Source organism: Egretta garzetta, unplaced genomic scaffold, assembly GCF_000687185.1.
Source record: "Egretta garzetta isolate BGI_Z169 unplaced genomic scaffold, ASM68718v1 scaffold292, whole genome shotgun sequence".
NCBI classification, from domain to species: domain Eukaryota; kingdom Metazoa; phylum Chordata; class Aves; order Pelecaniformes; family Ardeidae; genus Egretta; species Egretta garzetta.
The window spans coordinates 699,316-720,055 of NW_009258789.1; the positions used below are offsets into that span (position 1 = coordinate 699,316).

General features: G+C 41.1%; 1 protein-coding gene across 1 annotated transcript in view; it reads left to right on the top strand.

Annotated features, from left to right (window-relative positions):
• BAIAP2L1 (BAR/IMD domain containing adaptor protein 2 like 1) overlaps positions 1–4,461 on the top strand; it is a 54,247-nt gene extending 49,786 nt beyond the window's left edge. The window contains exons 14-15 of the mRNA XM_009649531.2: positions 3,823–3,863; positions 4,386–4,461. Of these exons, the coding sequence (XP_009647826.2) occupies positions 3,823–3,863; positions 4,386–4,461 (117 nt within the window). The remainder of the gene's footprint in view (positions 1–3,822; positions 3,864–4,385) is intronic.
• Positions 4,462–20,740: the final 16,279 nt, after the last annotated feature.

Consider the following 20,740-nt stretch of genomic DNA (forward strand, 5'->3'; position numbering starts at 1 on the left):
ATAATCACATCATAGACTTTTACCTAGGTCTTAGAAGATGAACAGGTCACCTCAACTGTACAAATGTGAAAAATTGCTGGAGGTTCAGCTATGCAGGCCTTTCAGAAATGTTCCCTCCAGTTGTACTTGGCTTTGGAAAGCCGCTCTAGAGCTATTTCAGAAGAGCAGCTATAGATACAACATGGAGACCCACTTCTACTAACTACTGCCAAAATAGCTCTTGCAGATGCAGAAATCGAAACAAAAAGTAGCTTTTCTCTGGCAGGGAGGGGACAAAAGGCTAGCGCTTCCCACTACAGAAAAATCTGTGGTCCTTAAAACACATGAAGAACTAGAAGCAGAGCTAAGAGTCTTTCATTAAAAAAAAGATGGAAGTTGCTTGACAGGGAAGTACTGAAGTGAAGCCCTCCTCTCAGTTAAGAGATCTCACCCCACTTGGTCTAGACTAGTAATGTTCTGGGATATTTTTTTTCCATCTAAGTACTCCTATTACAAGATTAGCTGATTTTTGTCAAAACAGTCTAATATTAGCATCTAGATATTTGAATATAGTGTATTTGAATCCACATTCAAGCAAGTGGGTTTATTTATCAATAATGAACTTTGCTGTAGAGGAAGTACGTAATTTGTGCGGTGATGATGTGCTTCTAGGACAATGTTTTTCTATGAGGAATAAAGCTTTTCCAATGGATGAAATAAATATCAAGAAATAAGATCTAAATTTTAGTGTTCGGTCACTTTCAAATCAAATACCTGGGAGCTAAAATTATTATGAAGACAAGTGTTTATATTTTGACACATTTGTGGGTTTCATTTTTGGATAAAGAAGCAATGAGCCTTAACAATTATGTAATAATGTACTCCTAGAGAGAGTTCAGAGGAGAGCAACTGGAGCTTCACCCCTATGAGGAAAGGCTGAGAGAGTTGGGCTTGCTCAGCCTGAAGAAGAGAAGACTGAGAGGGGACCCCATCAACACATACAAATATCTTAAGGGTGGATGTCATGAGGATGGAGCCAGACTCTTTGCAGTGGTGCCCAGTGACAGGACAAGGGGCAATGGGCACAAACTGAAACATAAGAGGTTTCAGTTGAATATGAGGAAAAACTTCATTGCTTTGAGGGTGACAGAGCCCTGGAACAGGCTGCCCAGGGGGGTTGTGGAGTCTCCTTCTCTGGAGATATTCAAAGCCCGCCTGGACAATGTCCTGTGTAACATGCTCTAGGAGAACCTGCTTTAGCAGGAGGGTTGGACTAGATGATCTCCCGACGTCCCTTCCAACCCTTGCCATTCTGTGATTCTGTAATGTCAGATTTATGCATTGGTCCATTTATTAGGTGGCTAGCTGATGAGACCTATGGGATCAACATGTCCTTCAAATGCAATTAGGTTTGCAGTAGTTAAAAGATGTATCAGCCTGTGGAAGCTGCCAAACAAGCAGTACAGTTCTTTGCCCTGCAACAAGTGAAAGGTGACTTAGGAGAGAGCTTTAGAATTACTGAATCAGTTAAATTGCCTTGGTATCATTGTACTGCACTGCTGTCTTTAGAATGGCTAACTGTCCTCAGTCAGTTCCCAGGAGCAGTCACCTTAAGGGTTGGTTTGTTTGCTCTGGGGCATTACGTCAGGGGGGGTAGGAACAGACTGAAGGCTTGTGGACTAACGTTCTTGTTGAACTGGCAAACCAAGAGGAAGGGCAGATCAATTAGCTGACAGACTAGGACAGAATTCTAATTAGAACAGTATATTCTCTTTGGAGGCCAGAATGGGCTTATGGACTCTTAGGAGTGGAAAACAGATGTATCTTTTTTGAGATTCTGAATTTCTGCAAGATTAAAAAAAATAATAAATTAGGAATTCTGGAGTATAAAATAATAACTACTCTTGCTGAGGTACCCCATAACTCATAGCAGCCACCTTTTTTCTGTGACCCCATGATTCTTCTTACCTGTTACCATACAAAATAAGGAAGAGAACTGTAGAGGAGTGTTTTGCTCCGAAGCCACTATTTACTTTCATTCTTTTGGAAAGTTGCAGAGCTTCCTCGTCTTCCCTGCTTCCATGCAAGGCACCAACCCCCACGCCACCACAAGGCTTTGGAAATAAGCTCGATGTTATACCAGGCTGGTTTGTAGACCCGTACAGAATTTACATACACGTAAACCAGTAAGCTACAGTGTCTTTTATGCAGAAGCAGGAAATTATTCATGGAGGCATCTTTTACTTTTGTTTCAGAATACACAGGAAAAATAGCTCAGGATTTCAAGGAGGAAAGATGAAGAATGGTTCTTGCCAGTTACATTGGTCATGCTAGGTTATGCAGAACAGCAGCAACCAGAAAAGACTTAGTAGTCGATGGAGCTTTGATAAGGGTTAGCGTTCAGTTCGAAGTAGCATGTAATTCAGGCATTCATTCATTCAAATTAATTTTAAGGGCTTATTAGGCCTAACTCTAAGGTCTAATTCTATTTATGACTGATGTACATGACCAATTTCACTGGAATCACTAGTCAAGCACGTGCTTAAGAACCCTGATGAATTAGGTCCTGGAAAGGGAAAGGCTTACAGGCCTTTGTTCAGCAGTGAAATTTTAGGAATTGAGAACAGAATGGCCACGCAGACTGATTGGTACAAGTCAAGCTGCTATGCAAAAGGTGACTGCATATTCCTGCTTCTACCTGCAAGAACGTATATTCAAATTTTCACATTGAACATTAGCTGACGCCTATTAGAAGCAATGCAGTTAGTTTGCAGTTTGAAATATGTCATTTTTAAGTATGATTATTACTAAAATTTAGAGGGGGGAAAAAAGTAGAAATTAACTGTTTGCCAAAACTTCCATGTTTGTTTTTTTCCTGAAACACTGCATCTGCAGTAGCACTGTGACGGAGTGACATGGCCTTCTTTTGGGTTACTTTTAACTTCACAAGAACAAAGTGCATCACAGAAGTAGAGTGCGTACTGTATAAAACCAAGGCTTTTCCAACTGTACGCTTCAGCATGATGGTTTCATTACAATGAAGTATTAGCAACAGCTATGCAAAACTATTCCTCCTTTTGTATCACTCCCATACAAACAATGCAAATTATATTACGTACATGCCATCAGCTGTTCTCTTGCTTTTTTACTCACCACCACTACTTGCGAAAGTCACAGGAGATACCTGAGCTTGTACGTTGTAAATCAACAGTCGCTAAACACGGTAGGTGATATAAAAAAAACCTCTAGATAATACCGATCAGAAATCTGCCCTCACTTCAGGCTTTTAATATTTAAATATGTTATTATGCTGGCTGCTGCCTTTTTTAACTTAGGACTTTACAGTTATATGAAGATACACTGACTGTGTTTACTCTGTAAGCTCTGCTTCAAGCCTAGTTTTGGCATTTTGCTGTGACAACTAGCAGGTTATAAATTATGCTATAGAAACAGTACAGTGTGTTTGTGCTGCAAGTTGTTCTGTCCTTTCTCTCCTGGTTGATGGCCATTGTAGCGACATTTCATTTGCTGTTTTAGCCTATAAAATGCCCAGGTAGATCTCAGGTGATCACTGATCTTAAACGGGGCATGTTGGAAGTGTGTCACCACACAGGGGAAAAAAAAATCCACACCAGATGCCAACACCATTTTTTAACTTTGTGATTTTTATGTTCTGAGGTAATTCTCCCCTCCACAGTTCAATTAAACTACACAATAGTTATTCTAAATGGCGAAATATTTTAGCCTGCTTGAATGATAGGGTCTCTTTTCCTTAGCAGGACAGTGAGAACGCCTGTAGCATGGTTTTGTAAATCTATGTAAATATCTTTTTTTCTTTTTCAGAAACCTGATATGAATGGCATTATAAAACCACCTTTTCTAAGGTATATTTTTTTAAAGCTTTTACACTCATTTAATTGTGTTCATTTTTATATCAGCTTATATTATTGTATTGATTGTGAGGGGAAATAAGGATGTTTTTCCCAAACTTCTCTGTGACCTTTCCTAGGCATTGGTAAAATGTTATGGCTAAAATTGGTTGCACTTTTCTCGAGAGTGGCATCAAGTAAAATACAATGCATAGGCCCTTCTCAGAAAAATAAGTGTTTCTCCAGCAGTTTGACAGGGAGCAGGACTTAAACTATGTATATGAGGGTTAAAAACAAAAATCTGTTTACAAAAATATCCACATCTAACTGGGCATTAACTTCCCAAATTTTCGATCACTACAGGCAAGTCTTCATATGTAACCTTGTTTTAAAAAATCAAGTAAACAGAGTTGCACAAAATCCTTTAGTCCAAAACTGTAACTTAGTCTTCAACAACTTGGGTGAAGAAACTGCATGGCTTAAATTTGGTTTTGTATTGCAGCAAGCCTTTTAGTAACTTTGTGTATTTCTTTTCAGTGGAGAAAATCCTTTTGCAACTGTGAAACTCAGACCAACAGTAACAAATGACAGATCAGCACCAATTATTCGATGAATATACAGTCCACACACATGTACTTCCTCCTTAAAAACACCATTTTCAGTCATGACAATTACTATCTAAACTTGTTCTAAAAATTTATTTAAATGTAATTACTGTATAATAGAAGCATACTGGAATGGATTTCTGATTTTTTTTTTTTTTTTTTTAAACCTGTACTTTCTAATGAGGTAACTGCTTTGGGCTAATGTTTGAGCTCTTTGGCTTGATTTTACAGTACGCCTTTTTTTGTAGTAGGGATTGTGAAAATACTGGAGATAGTTCGGAAACTCTAGTAAACCAGTGTAACTAATAGCTCACAAATCTGAATCTTTGGCATTCGTTATCTGTAAACTGCAATGGTAAGTTCTAGAATATAAGCCTGCATATGCCATTTACTAAATAAGAAAGAGATTATTTTTTTTTCCCCAAACGGAACAATGTAATAACTGCCTTATTCCAGAATAGAGAATTGCCTGTATAAAGGGATTATACATTATTTTAAGAAAGACACCCTAGGTTATAAATAAATATTTATCCTTTAAGAATAGACAACTTGTAATGCTTTGCTTAATGTTCAGATACAAATTTTCAAGTGCTAACATAAACCCATTTTAAGTCTAATGTACTGTCAACACATTCTTCAATGATAAATTTTTCTTTAAAACATTGTCAAACTTTAGTCTTATAAAGTCATAATAAAACAGTGCCATGATTTTTTTTCTCAAATGCCAATATAAAAAGCTGCCTTTGAAGTTATTCCGTTACTGTAGCCTTCCACAAAACAGATTAAGTTTGAAAATTTTTGGCAAAATTAGCAATGTCGTAAATGCTGGCATAGTACAGTGTCAGAGTTAAGCGAAATACAGCTTTTAACTTCAGTCACAGAGTTGTACAGTTTGTTACCTCAGGCTCAGATTTCCTAAATCCCGTGGAGCTAGCTTGCTGAAAGACTCTTCCTATAGTAATAGTCATCTCAGAAATTAGCCTAGAAGCGATGACAAACTGACTCTTCACTGTGTGCCAGCACTGGGTGCCACATCACTGCACAGGTCGGGTGGTATTTCCCACCTGCCATCTGTATCCTGACTACTGCCAGTGATTAATCCTTACGCTAAATCATTCTACTTCGTGTATGTGCATTCCATGGATATTCATTTTGTTGGGCCTGCTTCTACCACTACAAACAGTAAATTCAAGTCATGTGAAATGCCTTTCAATTACTTAATATCAAAAAATAGCATATGAGCATGTGATGGCTGCAGAGGTAGAGTCCACTCCTTCCCCCTCCTCCTCCAACACTGCCTTTCAAGTTCAAGGCTGAGGACACTTCATTTGCTGTGGAACCTTGCATAAATATCCATTATCCCCTTTTGAAACACCAACTTTTCAGAAGTGTAACTTGCACCTGAACCCCTTTTCTAAAGCCTATTAGAAAGTCAACCTAGAGAATTACTGAAAGCTTACACAGTCTATCAATCAGGATTAAATAATCTGAAGTGCAAATAACTTTACTCAGGGCGGCTCACGGTTGGCAGTGCCACAGCTTCTTTCTAGAGAAGAGGGCCCTGCTGCAGTCAGAAATTACTGCTGCCTGTGACTTAATACCAGCTATAGCAGATGGGAAACTGGCACTGCAGCCCTTGGAGGTCCTGTGTGTGTGTGCGCCCCTATAAGCAAAACCTTCACTGAATAAAATAGGGCTCTTGCTGTTTGGTATAGTAGGCAATAGTATAGTGCCTTCAGAAGGCAGAGGGGGCCCATTAGCCTAAGTGGTAGCACACACAGCACTTGCACCACTTTCCTCAAAAGCATCTGATGTGCTTGAACAAGTACAGCCCTAAATCATCTCTTTTTTTCTATCGTAAGGATCATGGCAAATATTTGTCCTTCTTTGCAGCTAGGATTACTAACTCCACCTTCAGACTACACGTTATCAGACACATTCGTCACTTACTTAATAATCCAGCCACAAGTTGAGGATTGCAAAAGGAAAAGCAGTTTTATTTAGTTTTCAACAGGTGCCACTAAACATGGAAAACAAGTTGGGTTTTCATGTTTTGCAATGCACATGCTCATAAAAGATTAAGTTTAAATTACATGCAAGAGACTAAATTTCTTCACACTTTACAAAACAGGTCTGAAGCAAATAAAATGATTGTACATGACATTTACATTAGAAAGAGTATGCTAACAGTTGTAGCTTCCATAAGCACATCCACCTTCATCCCCTTAGCCAAAAGCTGCCCCACAATTAGGGCATCTTCTCTGCCTCAGTGCAAGACAGAACAGAATCCCAATTGGAAAGAATACAATGGCACACAAAACACCAAGGCAGGTGAAGGTGTCCTCCAACACGCCAACCCTGTAAAAATGGAAAACAGACTCAGTCAAGGACACTCACCAACTTTGCCCCAAAGTTCCCACATTGTGATCTGTCAGTCACTAAAAGCCACACCATTTTATATAGCAAGATAAAGTACACAGAGGTTTGGGTTTTGGGTTTTTTTTTTTCTTCTTCCTTTAAAATGCCTTTATTTTCATAGCTTGCAGCAGAAGGTTTTGAATTATACCACTTACAAGAAAAACAGGAAAGTTGCAGGTGATCAGACTGTAGATAAGATGTCTAAAAGCTTGAATTCAAACTAGCTGTTTAGTTCCAGACAGCAACTGTTTTCTCTGTCACTGCAATCCAGGACTGGTACTTGGCTCAAAACACAGCCACCGCAGCTCTGAGCAGTTGTATCAACTCCAAGTATCGGTTAAGGCAAGTACACTGAAGAACGCACACGGATGTAGCACCTGAGTGGATGTGACTTGTTCCTGCTGTATTGCAAGCTTGAACATGGAAGCCTGTGCCTCTGCAGCCATCTCTGGCTCCCTAAAGAATCTGAAAGCCATGGTTCTTCTCCTGTATTCGTGCATCCTAGCTCAGCTAACCTTGCCAGGTAACTACACAGGAGTACGAGATCACACATTCAGGACAGAGATTGTAAGCAAGTATCACACCTTATTCCTTGCTAGCCCTTCTCAGGCTCAAGTTTTTCTGTGTAGGTGAGGATACAATTTTCTGTAACTAAACTTTAGCATCACTGAAGTGTACCCTCATAAAAGTGAAAAGCAGCCTGCTTTTAAAATAATTTACTAACTCTTCTGGAGTGATACAGTGCTAAAGATTTAACTGTGTAGCAGTGTTGTTATACTGGTTATTGCACACCAAACAACTCCCTTTCTCAGCTTTTTAGGTCTTTTACAACAGGCAGCAGTCACACTTGTGTCATATGCTTTGCCCACCTAGTTTCCACAGTTATCCTGGGGTGAACCCTCTCTGTTCATTCAACCTCAAGTCTCCCACAGTGCATGTGCACTAGAGCTCTCAGAAAAAATAATCCTTGTTTTCTGAAGGTTTTGATCTGATGATTTGGTGCTTTTTCTCAGCTTCTGCCTGGTTTGAATGGGCAGAGAGTTGTGTAACACTGGTTAAGGGCTTCTGGTGAAACATCCAGCTCATGCTTTCACTAAGCAAGTTAAAACCATTGCAGACAGCAAGATGCAAATAGGTTTGTTTCAGTCTGTTACTTCAAATTAATACACAACTTGGCCATGTCTGATTCCTGCAGTTGCCAGCACATTCTCTCAGATGTGCTGGCAGATCTTTCTTCAGAGAGCACGAGCCAATATAATTATCACGCAAAGGTCTAGGTGCACTGGGCATTTAGGGCTCTGACCAATTTAGCAGGATAAGAAGGGCTTAAAAAAAAATTCTAACTCTAGCTTTACAGTGAAAGAGTACTTCAGATGTCAGCACTTCGCTGTGGAAGGTGCCAATTAAGTAAGTGTGTAGAGGGCTATGCTAACTACTCACATTCAGACCTCCCAAGTCACCATAACAGCTCAGAGGTGCAGCACTACTGTCGTAAGCTGTTTAACGAGTTTATTTCTGGTAGCTAGAAAAGTCCAAATGCCAAACACGCATCACTTAAAATAACCCTCAGTAGGTGTTCCCAGTTTCTACTTCCAAAAGCTGATGTCCCTTCAGAACTGTAGGAGAACCCACTCTTGATGTCATCTGGCTCCAGCTGAGTCCCAGCTGAATGACCACCGTGAGAAATTCTGTTCCGGCACAGTCCTGAGACAGCAGAAATTTACCTGAACGGACTTCTAATTTCAGTCCCCGACTTTCTGAAGCGCTGTACCTAACATCCCCCAAAACAAAGACAGACAGTAAAGCCTGAGTATTCTAACTTAAGAAATGTAAGCAGCTATACTAAGTAGTCAAAATATGGAGTTTAGCAAAATACTTGAACATGATGTGTCTTCTTCAGTTCCCTGGTACAGTGAAAGTCAACAGAAACAGAGCCAAGGGACCTTGAAATACACGCTACAAGCAAGGCGCAATAGAGGGAAGGAAGGAAGATGCAGACTCCGAGACCATTTCCTTACTGCAAATGGCTAAAACATTACCACTTGATTAAACTTAAAAACCATTCTCCTTCCCCTCAACCATCTTAAGAAGTCAAAGGCTTTTCAAAGCGTTCTTGATATTCTTCTGCTTATGCAACTTCATGTTCAGCTTAAGCTTTTAACATCAGTCACCTCCTTTCAATGAACTTACTTCATTTCTGTTTACAGAGTTCTTGTGATAGAAGCCGACTTGCATTTGGTATACAGGTACTGTCAGGGTGCAGTTGATCCCAGCAGTTTTATAGTTTCATATCCTCAAATAACACTCCCTGAAGTCAACAAGTTAGAAGATGAAGACTAATGCTCAAATCACCATACGGATTCTAGGGTCAGCACAGAAGTGTCCCAAAGCTCAGACTTTTGTAGCCTGTGCTGTTCGCTGTGGCTACTCCTACAAGCCCAGCATAACATCACCCCTCTGTTCCTTGTAAGTCAGGCAATGGAACTTTTTTCTTTATAAACAGATTTCTTTTCATCTTCTCCAAAAGCACGTGACAGTCTCCACCGATGAGACCTCAACAGACTGCAGTACCAGCCAGCTGGTCCGGCTCGCCTACTGGGGTTTTGTGTTTGATTCAAATTACCGATTCTTGCCACAATGAGTTGCTGACTTACAGAATATACAGACTACGTATACAGAATCCTGCTTTCATTTCTGGTATTTCTACTACAAGTTTTAATACTGACCATCAACAACAGACACACTTGGCAGCAGCAAGAGCAGGTTTCTTGGAAACAGCACTACTGAGCGTCTTTGTGACGCAGTTTACCGGAGCTCTCTTCTGTAGGTCAGGTTTGGCAACGCCTACATCTGTCCAGCTGATACTGCAAGCGTTTCTTGTGGGAATGCTGAGCGGAGTTTCGTGTGCCATCAACTAGCCTTTACACTTCTGCCGGCTTGATGACGAGTATATCCAGTGGGTTTATGAGGGTGAGAGCAAAAGGCCTCATGTACCCCCTCCCCTGGCATGCAACGCATTTCTACCTCTACAGTGAAAGCGCTGACAAATTACACTATATGCCAGCAGACACGGAGGAGCCAGGCCATTTCTGCTGCAAAGCAGAAACTCACCCTTGTCTTGGCACATTAGTCACTGACTCACAGCACTTCCCCTGCATCACCTCAAACAGCACCCAGAGAAACTACAGGCGCTAGATTTGCTCAGCTTGGCTAGTGTTTCTCTTCAGTCTGCATCTACTGTTCTGCTACAGAGAACTTTAGCCCAGGATCTCCATCAGCCCATGGGAGCCATGCCTGCTTCCCTTCCCCTCTCGCCACAGAGAATTCTCAGCAAAGTGAAATACCAATGGGGGGAAAAAAATCAGAGGGGTTGGTACCACTGGGGAAAGAAATATGGAAGGAGTTATTGAAAATGATGAACCGAACAGCAGTCACTGTCTCTACTAGAAAAAAGGAAAATATCATACAGGGGCACATCACAAAGTAAACTTTTCCCATATACTATAAATTATTAATGCTTCATCCAGACTACTATGTCTCATTATGGTCCTCATTTAAAAAAAAAAAAGTGAATTAGCAAGAGAGTCAAAAGGAAAGAAAAGTAGTAAAGAAAATCCCATCGATTTACCCTTGCTACCCAAGTTTCAAGTCCTAATCCCAAACCAGCTGTTATACCATTAGCCTGTGCCAGGACACGTCAAAGTCTGCTTGCTAGGTCAAGTTCAGAGCATATTAACCCAAGCAGAGATGCTTTTATTAGACTGACTTTGAAAGCAGAGTTGAAGAGCCTCCTATTAACACCTGCTTCCAGAGACTTCCAACCAGCTGTCCTACCTGAATATATGATTGTGTGTGAGGGGGGGGCTATGTGGCATGGCTTAAGGCTAATAGGAAAGCTTCAGCACAATTTCTTCGCTGTACAACCTCTTTGCCTAGGGCGTATCTGGACACTAGAACTGTAAAATTACATTGCAAGTTACCCTCGAAATTAGACTTCAATTAAAGAATGGAGTCAGTAAACAAGGCTCTCATACCATCGACTTCGTTCACCAGGGAAAAGATGTGCTACTACAAGTGCCATCTCCTGGGAAGAAGCTGCTAATAGGACTGAAATGCAAAGCCATTCAAGACTGTTTAGACAGCCAGCCTGGTTACAGGTACAGGAATAGAAAGGACACTTGCATTCAACAAAAAACAGCAAGCCAGGATGCAGAAGTTGAAGATAGCAATTTGTACTTGTGGAAGCGCATGAATTGCTGAGCGCCCTCACACCAAATAAAAATCAGCAGTAGAAGCTCAGACAGTGAGGCCTCTTCTTTTCCCCCCCCTCCACAGGTTAACCCAGTAACATACTATATGTTCCAAGAGGCTCAGACACAATCTAGATGCTTCTGAGTAATTAACGATTTAAACAGTTTTCAGTGCTACAGATCCATCCAAGAAAGGCAAAGTCACTTTTCCAGGCATTTCAATGACACCAAAAATAACATGATTTTGGAAAACGCATACTAAGCACAGTACGCAGCACGTTAAGGCTACTGTATTTCCTGCCTTGTTTTGCTATTACATTAATGCCATCTTTTTCATTCACACATTGAGCATTTCCTTCCTGCAGGCATTCAACTCATGCTTTGTTAAGTGTTTTCAAATCTTCTCCTTGTCTCTTAGTAATTCCATATTCTGTTCCTGCCCTGAAGTCCACCTTTGTGACAAGTAGGCCAGTGTGTTTAGTTAAGAGTATAAGCAGCCTAATTTTGATCTGACCTTTGAGAATAAGCACACTAATTAAACATTAGAGGGGGATCAATCGGGGTGCTTCTGGTCAGCCCCAAGTAGCTGCAAACACAAGCATAGAGGACTGCTGTCTAACCCATTACAATCAACCCTCTTAATCAGCTTGCAAGGCCCAAGTCTATTGGTCAGCAGATGTCCCTGACACTTTAAATAGAATTTATTTTAAATTCCCTTCCCCCTAAACAGAGTTATTCAGGAAGTGTTTTGCGGTAACGCAAAACACCAATTAAAAGAAAAAGGGGGTAGGGGTGGCATCGCCATCCATAGTCAACACCAGACCCGGGGAAAAGAACCAGCGAGGGACAAAGCAAGCCACAGGATGCACTGCTGGGTCAGCGGCAGAGGAAGACCGGGGACAGGACAGCCAAGCAGCAGACCCAGTCAGCTACAGGCGAGGCTCGTTTGGAAAGCTTACCAGCACTCATCTGCAGGACCTCCACCACAACACACCCAGTGTCTCGAGCCAGTTCCTACCACATCTATAGCAGTGTGATTACTACTACAGCATTAGCTACACAAACACTTTTTGGCTTCTGTTGAATTGTGTCACTACCTAATTTTAGAAGAACGCTTATCCAATCACTGCTTTGCCAGTAACTAAATTTAGGAGAGAAAAAAAAACACTTTTTATAACAGAGAATGAATATTTTAGTTTTCACTTGTGCACCTTACCTGAGCTGCTGAGAAATTAGTGAATCTGCAGTTTGAATATGGAGTCTCTAATGTAACCAAACATAAATTTTGTTCTACAGCATAAACCACATAAAAGCTGATTATAACTGCACCACTCCCAATCTAAAAATAAGTGGAAAGGTTTATTTATACTGCAAGCAGTGTCTTGGATTTAAGCTATAACGAAAAGAACCAGCGAGGGACAAAGCAAGCCACAGGATGCACTGCTGGGTCAGCGGCAGAGGAAGACCGGGGACAGGACAGCCAAGCAGCAGACCCAGTCAGCTACAGGCGAGGCTCGTTTGGAAAGCTTACCAGCACTCATCTGCAGGACCTCCACCACAACACACCCAGTGTCTCGAGCCAGTTCCTACCACATCTATAGCAGTGTGATTACTACTACAGCATTAGCTACACAAACACTTTTTGGCTTCTGTTGAATTGTGTCACTACCTAATTTTAGAAGAACGCTTATCCAATCACTGCTTTGCCAGTAACTAAATTTAGGAGAGAAAAAAAAACACTTTTTATAACAGAGAATGAATATTTTAGTTTTCACTTGTGCACCTTACCTGAGCTGCTGAGAAATTAGTGAATCTGCAGTTTGAATATGGAGTCTCTAATGTAACCAAACATAAATTTTGTTCTACAGCATAAACCACATAAAAGCTGATTATAACTGCACCACTCCCAATCTAAAAATAAGTGGAAAGGTTTATTTATACTGCAAGCAGTGTCTTGGATTTAAGCTATAACTGCAGCTGCCAACTCCATAAAGTAAGGTCAATTATTCCCACTGACAAGTATTTTAAACCAAATTACTTTTCAGACAACCCCCGTCTTGAAAATAAACCTTAAAACATTACTATCTGAAGTCAAATGCTCAGGATCAGAGGGTCAATAGCAAGATCTGCGGCCACAGCATCAGTACAATTTAAGATGTGCATTTTTAGACTTAACACTACATCACAGTATTTAAATGTGTGCTTATCAGCATTTTTCATCCCTTACAAATAAAGTCAAAGGGTCATCCCAGGTAATCAGAGGCAGTCTGGTTGTACAACAAGCTCTGCAAGACCTAAAAAGAAGCTGCACTCAAGACTACAGCTGTCTTCTACACAGATACTCCCTCACCGATCAAGCAAGTGGAATTTTCAGATCGGTATCCAACCTCTGCAGCAGGAGAGATGGGTCGAGTTCTCTAACTTTACATTTTAATGGAAACATCAGACCAGTGACAAGCACAGACTTTGGAAGCTGCATACAAAATCTTTAATTTTGAAACACGAAACCAAACAGATAGCTTTTCTTTATGTCTGTCCTAGCTAATGCAACAGCAGCGAGGTTAAGCATGTTTAAATTTCACCTGCAAGGAGCAGAAGAAAAAGAATTGACAATCATATATGCAACTACTGAGTAAGCGTGGAATGTTTAATTTCCATGAAAAGAGGTGCCAGCTCCTCTAGCCTTAGCTTGAAGGCATATTGAATTGATCGGTATTCACAGAAAGGAACCCAAATCTATACATAGCCACTGGCTTGCCCTCCTCAACCCAAGCTGCACATACATGTAAATGCAATTATCCTTAAAAGTCACCTTCAAGGAAACGACATCACAGTATTTACACGTTTATCTGAACTTCCTTATGCTTTAGGTCCCACTTCCTATACTGAGGGCTCGCTGCAGAGCCAGAGAAATTCTGGCAATGGGAACAGCCAGTGCCTAGCTGTCGTCTTTCTTGAAATGCCTACGAATCACCAGCCTTCTCTAATGTAGTGGCACCACTGCTTTAATTCTAGTTCTGAGAACACACTAATTAAGAGACAAACTTCATGGCTTCACACCAACAGCATAGCCTCACAAATAAGGCTAAGCACGCCAGCTAAAATTCTCTGTAGATGGTGGACATCTATCCACAATGAACTAGACTAAAATCTGGTGTGCTTTGTCCTCACACAGCTGGACCAGTATCACCTCTGGTTACCAACAAACAAGACCAGTTTCCTCCTCTCACCCAGAACAACTCATTGCTACAAAGAAATCCTAATTAGCAGAATACACGCACCAAGACAAATGGTGACACTAATAAAAAAAAAAAGCTATCAACCCATGCCAGTGACAGACTGGGTGTTAGGGACCAAGATTATCATTTTTCGACAGTCCCACTAGGGAATACATTCCGGCTGTGTCTTACGAACCACATGAAGTCTCATTTATTAGAAAAATGTGTTTTGATTACTGTCCACAAATCAGTTCAGAGCAGTAGAACAAAAATCCTGGGAAACAGCAAGAGCTATGCTGTTCTCACTTGGGATCCTGTTAACAGCCTTACCACCTCCTCTCTTCTGGGCTTAGGTAACAGACTTCCAGCTAAGCAGCTGCACGCCTCTGCTGTCCGGCTGGGGGAAAAAAAAAGTTACAGCTATCCTAGTCAGTAATTCCAAACGGCAGACTCATGGCATCTGCTCAAGTCTGCTGTATCGAAGCTTTCTTCTTTGCAGTCACATGCCTAAGTCATTGCTGAATTTCATGCCCCAACTGCTCCAGCCACCAAATTACAGCACAGCAGGGTTGAACGCCCCAGTCTGCCTGAACAGCGTATGTTTACAGAAAGCTGCACACTGTAGGATGTGGGGGATACACTGATTCCCAGGACAGGCTGATCATCTTTGTGACAAAAAACAGTGTCAGGAGATGCTGCACTATTATACCTATTCCCCTTTATAGTGCTCTTGAAAAGGTATTTCAAAGTCGGCTTCACTCACAAGATTCAAAAGGATCTCTAGCACATCAGCCTGCTGTTAGAAACCAAAAATCCACAGGTTTTCCTCAGAATATCAGACATGCTCTCTAAATAGCTAGTTTTGTTTTTTTAACTCCTTGCATATATAACCAGCACATATTATAAAATTCTAAGAATATTTACATAATATTTAAACATAGTGGTTGTGAATAACTATAGAAAACCTACTTCCTGAACAGCCTTCTATCAAACCGCACGCAGTGTTTGTGATCGAAAGAACTGAAGAAAAACCAGAAGACTGAAATTTTGGAAGACTTTATCACCAAAGTGCAATTTTCCCAGAGTCCATTCTCTCAGGAGAGATGCGCTTAAGAACACAAAATTTCAACCAAAACCTGAGACCTTATTACTTTGTCAAGTCAAAAAAAAAAAAAAAAACCCAAAACAAAACAGCAAACACTGTGGCAGGGAGAAGGCTGTGAGAGATCTGAGAATAAATACAGTTTTAATCAAACTTGTCTCATTCTCCAGTCCTAGAGAAGCTTTGGTGTTCTTATAATTTGTGACCCACTACAATACGTCTCAAGCAGATGTTTTATAATTGTCAGAGGAGAAAGCCGCCACAATGCAGCAGCGTTGCAACCTTTCCCTCACCCTTTCTTCCAAACAACAGAATACTTGTTAAACAGGAAAATAAAAACCCAACAGGACCCATCACAAGCTCCGTCCCAGATTTTGAAAGAACCAGCTTTTGCAAACATCAGGAGAATGTTTTCACCATTTTTTAAAGGGATCTTTCTTCTGTTAAGTAATAGGAGAGCAAACATTCTTTTGCAGTTTTTTCTACCCAAGGACGCAACATGGAGAAAAAGAAAATGAAAGTGATCACAAGGGAAGCAGCCAGACTGCATTCTCCAAGCTAAAAAGACAATTACGCAGCTGGATCTCTAAAGTTAGCGGCTGTAATGACTCAATCTGTATTTGGGAACATAAAATAGTTTAAAAGCAGGACTTGACCAATCCTTAGATGTCAACTACAAGCAATAAATCCGACTGTATTCTGCAACTCAGTTTAATTCTCTGTACATCAGGGTTGGGAGAAGAACTCACACTAAGAAAACAGACTGCAACCACCCAAGACATTTTAATAACGCAAGGAAGGATGGAACATATATTAATATTGAAGTCTGTAACCAGAAAGCAACACTGACCAGTGATGAATAAGGATAATCTGACTAATGAATAACTAAGCAAGAGGTACAGCTTGCAAGACAGGAGAGTCATCCTCAGATGCAGCAATGCTTCAGAGATGTAAGAAAAAAAAATGCAATTACACAGTGAGCAGGGGCTCACTACCTACTTGTAGAGAGGCTGCTTTTGGAGACACTTTGCACTTTTTATGACTCCATACCATAAATGAAGCCTAAAGATCGACTGGACTGTAACTAGCTTATTAATCCCAAGATCATTTGTGACTGCAATAAAATAGACTCCTACCCAAGTAACAGACCAATACTGCATGTTTCTCCTCAACACCATATATTTTAAGTTGAAAATGGTCTTGATTTCAATTAGCAACATTCATACGTGCCATAGTGCAAAAGACTGGTTTGTTTTTCTGACGACAGCAATCCTCTCGATGGGCTTTAGCCTACTCTATCAGTTACATTATTCCACAGCCACAAGCAAGGCTCCTTCCTCATGATCTAAAGCAGATGGACTTCTCTAACAATCATGCACAGCATCAAATCAGAAGAGTAATAGGACGACTGACTTGGCAGTTTAATAACGAAGGTTTTTATGTACCATTGGTTGGGGTTTTTTTTATGTTTATCAATGCCCTTTCAACAATTTTGCTGTTCAGTGTTGTATTCAGAGTGTAGCTGCATGTTGCACACTTCATAAAATAGATTTCCAGGCCAAGAAGTAAACTAGAACTACGTTTAAGGTCTTGAGAAGTCAAAGAGGATTATGAGCTCTTCCTCTAAGAGAAGCAGCTAGTATGACCTTCCAGAACACAAACCCTGACCCTTCAGGTTGCCGTGATTACTTCTTATATTATGCTTCCCACCCAGCCTCCCTGTCTTTTCTCTTGAAGTACCAGACTATCAAGTCCTTAACTAGGCAAAAGACAAGCAATCTGAGATTTTTTTCCCTTCCTACCCTGACACTCTGACTCTTCCTCTAAAGACCATTAGGAAAAAAAAACATAGTGATACTGCAAGGAAGACTATGACACACCATTACTAGATACAGTTACTCGTCCTTGGGATTCCTGATCAAGAGTATTTCAGAAGTGCCAAAAAGAGTCCCACAGTTTAAGCAGTGCAGTATTATGCCTCATAGTAATCAACATGTCATAGTCCTCCTCACAATTTTTTCCACGGCCTAAAACAAAACCCAAGGATCCAAGAATAAACAAGGTTTCCGTGGAGGGTATTTTGCTTTAGGACAGAGTCCACAATGTACAGAGCACTGGGTACCTCCAGCAAAGCAAGTCTGATCACTTCAGGAAACTATTCAAGTGAGGTCACTTAAAAACACCTTACAAAAGATTTCCCAGATTTGGGAAAATGAGCAAAGTTATTGCAAATGGTTGTTTCAAAGGCATCTGCTAGAGCATCCCAGGCTAGCTTGCAGGAAAAAAAAATCCTAAGAATAGCAGCAAGAGTCTACCAATCTTAAGTTATTGCAAAGACCATTTCCATAGTCAAAACATTTTGAGATTTATTTGGTTTAGGGCCAGAAGGTCTGTATAAACACACTGCCTGCCTTTTACCAAGCAATGGATAACATCTTTCCTGTCTCCTGGTTGAGCTCAAGCAAAAGCATTTTAATGTAATTACTCAGGTGGCAGTTATCTACCACATACTCTGAACAGCTCAGCAGTTACTTCCCCTGTCTAAAACATACACTTCTCCATCAATAGCTCTAGCTGGTACAGGTTCTTCAGCCTTAACTAGTGGCATTTCAGCAGGCACCTGGGTTTACAGAGCACCACACGATACTTATTTAAATCCACCTTTGAAGGCAGGTGTTGACTCTCAGACAAACATCAATTCTACCAAAACCAAAATACATCTGGGAGACAGCCTCTGCCACTATGACAATCTCCATCACAGCCTGCTGTTTCAGCTATTCCAGCAAGTCTCTTTCCTACACGTTTTGAAACTGGTAAGCAAGGGCTCAGACTTGCAGAATATTAAGTGCTTCCTCGCAGGATGCCACAAGGGTAACTCCCATACATTTCAACAGAAGGGGAATGATTCTGCATTTGAGTCAGAGCTGGCCGGGCGCACCAGTAGCCATCTGACTGCCCTCACCCATTAGTTAATATCCTGGGACAAGAAGAACTGAGAAGTGCAACGGCACTACAGCTGACTTACAGCACTAATGTGGAAGCAGAGTGCCTCCTTCCCTTTTTTTATGGCTGTCGATCTCCAAGGGGGAAGTTGTTCTTTCGTTGCAACTCCAACTAATAGCTGACCACTTTTTCTGGTTTTCACCACTTCATCAGATTAACACTTTGAATCAAATCTATTAATCTCCCCATTTTCCTGCAGTAAAAGGACTTTTAAAGTAACAGGTCTTTTAAAGCCTTAAGATACTGATGTTTTCAACCAATACTGACGATCACCCTGCCTGGCTTTGCACAGTCTGGGTGCTGGGAATGGGGGCACACACCACAGCAGCGGAAGCCCTTCCACAGGACTGCCAGATAACCAGAAGTGACTATGGTCAAAGATTACAGAAAGTTTCACAATAAAAATCATGCTACTCACTGTCACAGCGCATAAACACATCAGAAAGGACTTCCCGTCATCCTCCCCCAAAGAACTAAGCCTTTACATCTGCAACTGAACTGCCTTTTCATGAAAAATACCACTTACAGATCTTCCTCTATCATAAAGAACAGATACATGTTTGTATATAAAGTCTACAGTATTAATTATAGTGGCTGTCATGAGTCCATTAGGACTCGTGACATGCTCATACTCATAAATTAAAGCACTCCACTGCTAAATTTTAGTGCTTTTTCAATTAATTCAATTCTAATACACAAAGAGAAACTATTGAACACCAAGGAACTATACGGATATGTGTAATTTAAAGATTAAAACCCAAGTCTGAGTTTATGGCTCAACTCGAAAGCTATTTTACCTGCAGGCAGGACAGCCACCAACTACTACTACAGAAGTGGTGGTAGCAGGCTGTTGAATAATGGTGTACGTGCTCGAATAGTTTGGCTGTGATGTCGGTGGAGGAACAGCATACCCTAAAACAAGAAAAAACCTCAATCACTGCACGTAAGGCACAAAGAACAATGACAATAATGAAGAAGTATGGAAACAGAACATGGGAAAAAAAAAATAGAAACGTAGCCTTGATTGAGCACTTTAAGAAGCTCTATCAAAATCAGAGTTGGAACATACTAGCACATCTAATACCAAAGGCACTTCATAAACCCAAGTATCTAGCACAATTTAACCATCTAAAAAGGACACCGAGCTAATAATTAACTTTGAGGATTTACTTCAACACTGCTTGCGCGCCAGGGAAAAACAGTTTAAACAAACAATGATCACAGCTTTCACTTCTGGACATCTTGCATCAAGTTATGTCCCACTCCAGCAGACAAACAGCTGAAACAGAATGAATTTGGTTTCCAGCTTAACTTCCATGTATTAAGTTTATAACTGAGGAGTGGTAAGATGTAAGTGGAAAGGAAGCAGGTTGCATAGCACAGAAAAAACCCCAAACTCTCAGAAAACCCATTGTGTTAGCTAGCAAATGTGTAATTTTAACAGCTGTAGTTAGAAACACAAGCCCTTAACTACGGCATTAATATTAAAAATTAAGCAAAATAGTTTTTAAAGGGATGATTAGATGTACGTATGCAGTGTAATCATACAGCCAAGGTACACTTTGCCCAGGTTTTCAAGCTTCTCTCCCAGGGCACAGCTCTTGGAATTTCTTGAATGAAGTTAAAAGTCCACCAACATCACTGCTTAAAATTAAACTGAGAACCATCGGCAATATTTGTACTGTAGGAAAATAAGCTCCAAGTTATTGGCAGGGAATCAATCTACGGCCCCAAGATTCAACCCAATGCTTGATGACTGGGGTCTGTGTATGCTGTATCCAGTGTATTTTTTGTAATTTTTGAAGCATTCCCTTAACTCTACAGAGTCTTTCCCAAGAAGCTACTTCTTTCTTTGATGAAGGTTAGTATTAATTCAGTTAACGTAAGTACTGTATCTACTCACCTGCTTAAGTCTCTCCAAGACTACTGAAGTGTATCAGAAAAAAACAAACATTAACCAGAGTACAGTGAAGTGCATGCAAAGAAAAGCCAAGTTTGGGGTCTGTTTCACTGCTAGGGCAGCCGTGCCTCTTCGCCATTGTTCTGAGGGGGAAACCCACAGATCCCAGAGGCGCGTGCAAGCCCAGTCGGCATTTTGGGGAGGGCAAAACACGAACGCGACGCTACACCTCAGAGGCACCCGAGGGAAGGAGGGGGAAGGGAGGCGGCGCTTTCAAACGCCTGGGTCCCCTGCGCGCCCTCCTCCCTGCGCCGGCGCTGGGCGTGAAGACCGCGAGGCCCGGCCGCCCCGGGCCGCCCCAGGCGGGAGAGGATCGAGAGCTTCCCCCGCTCTCCC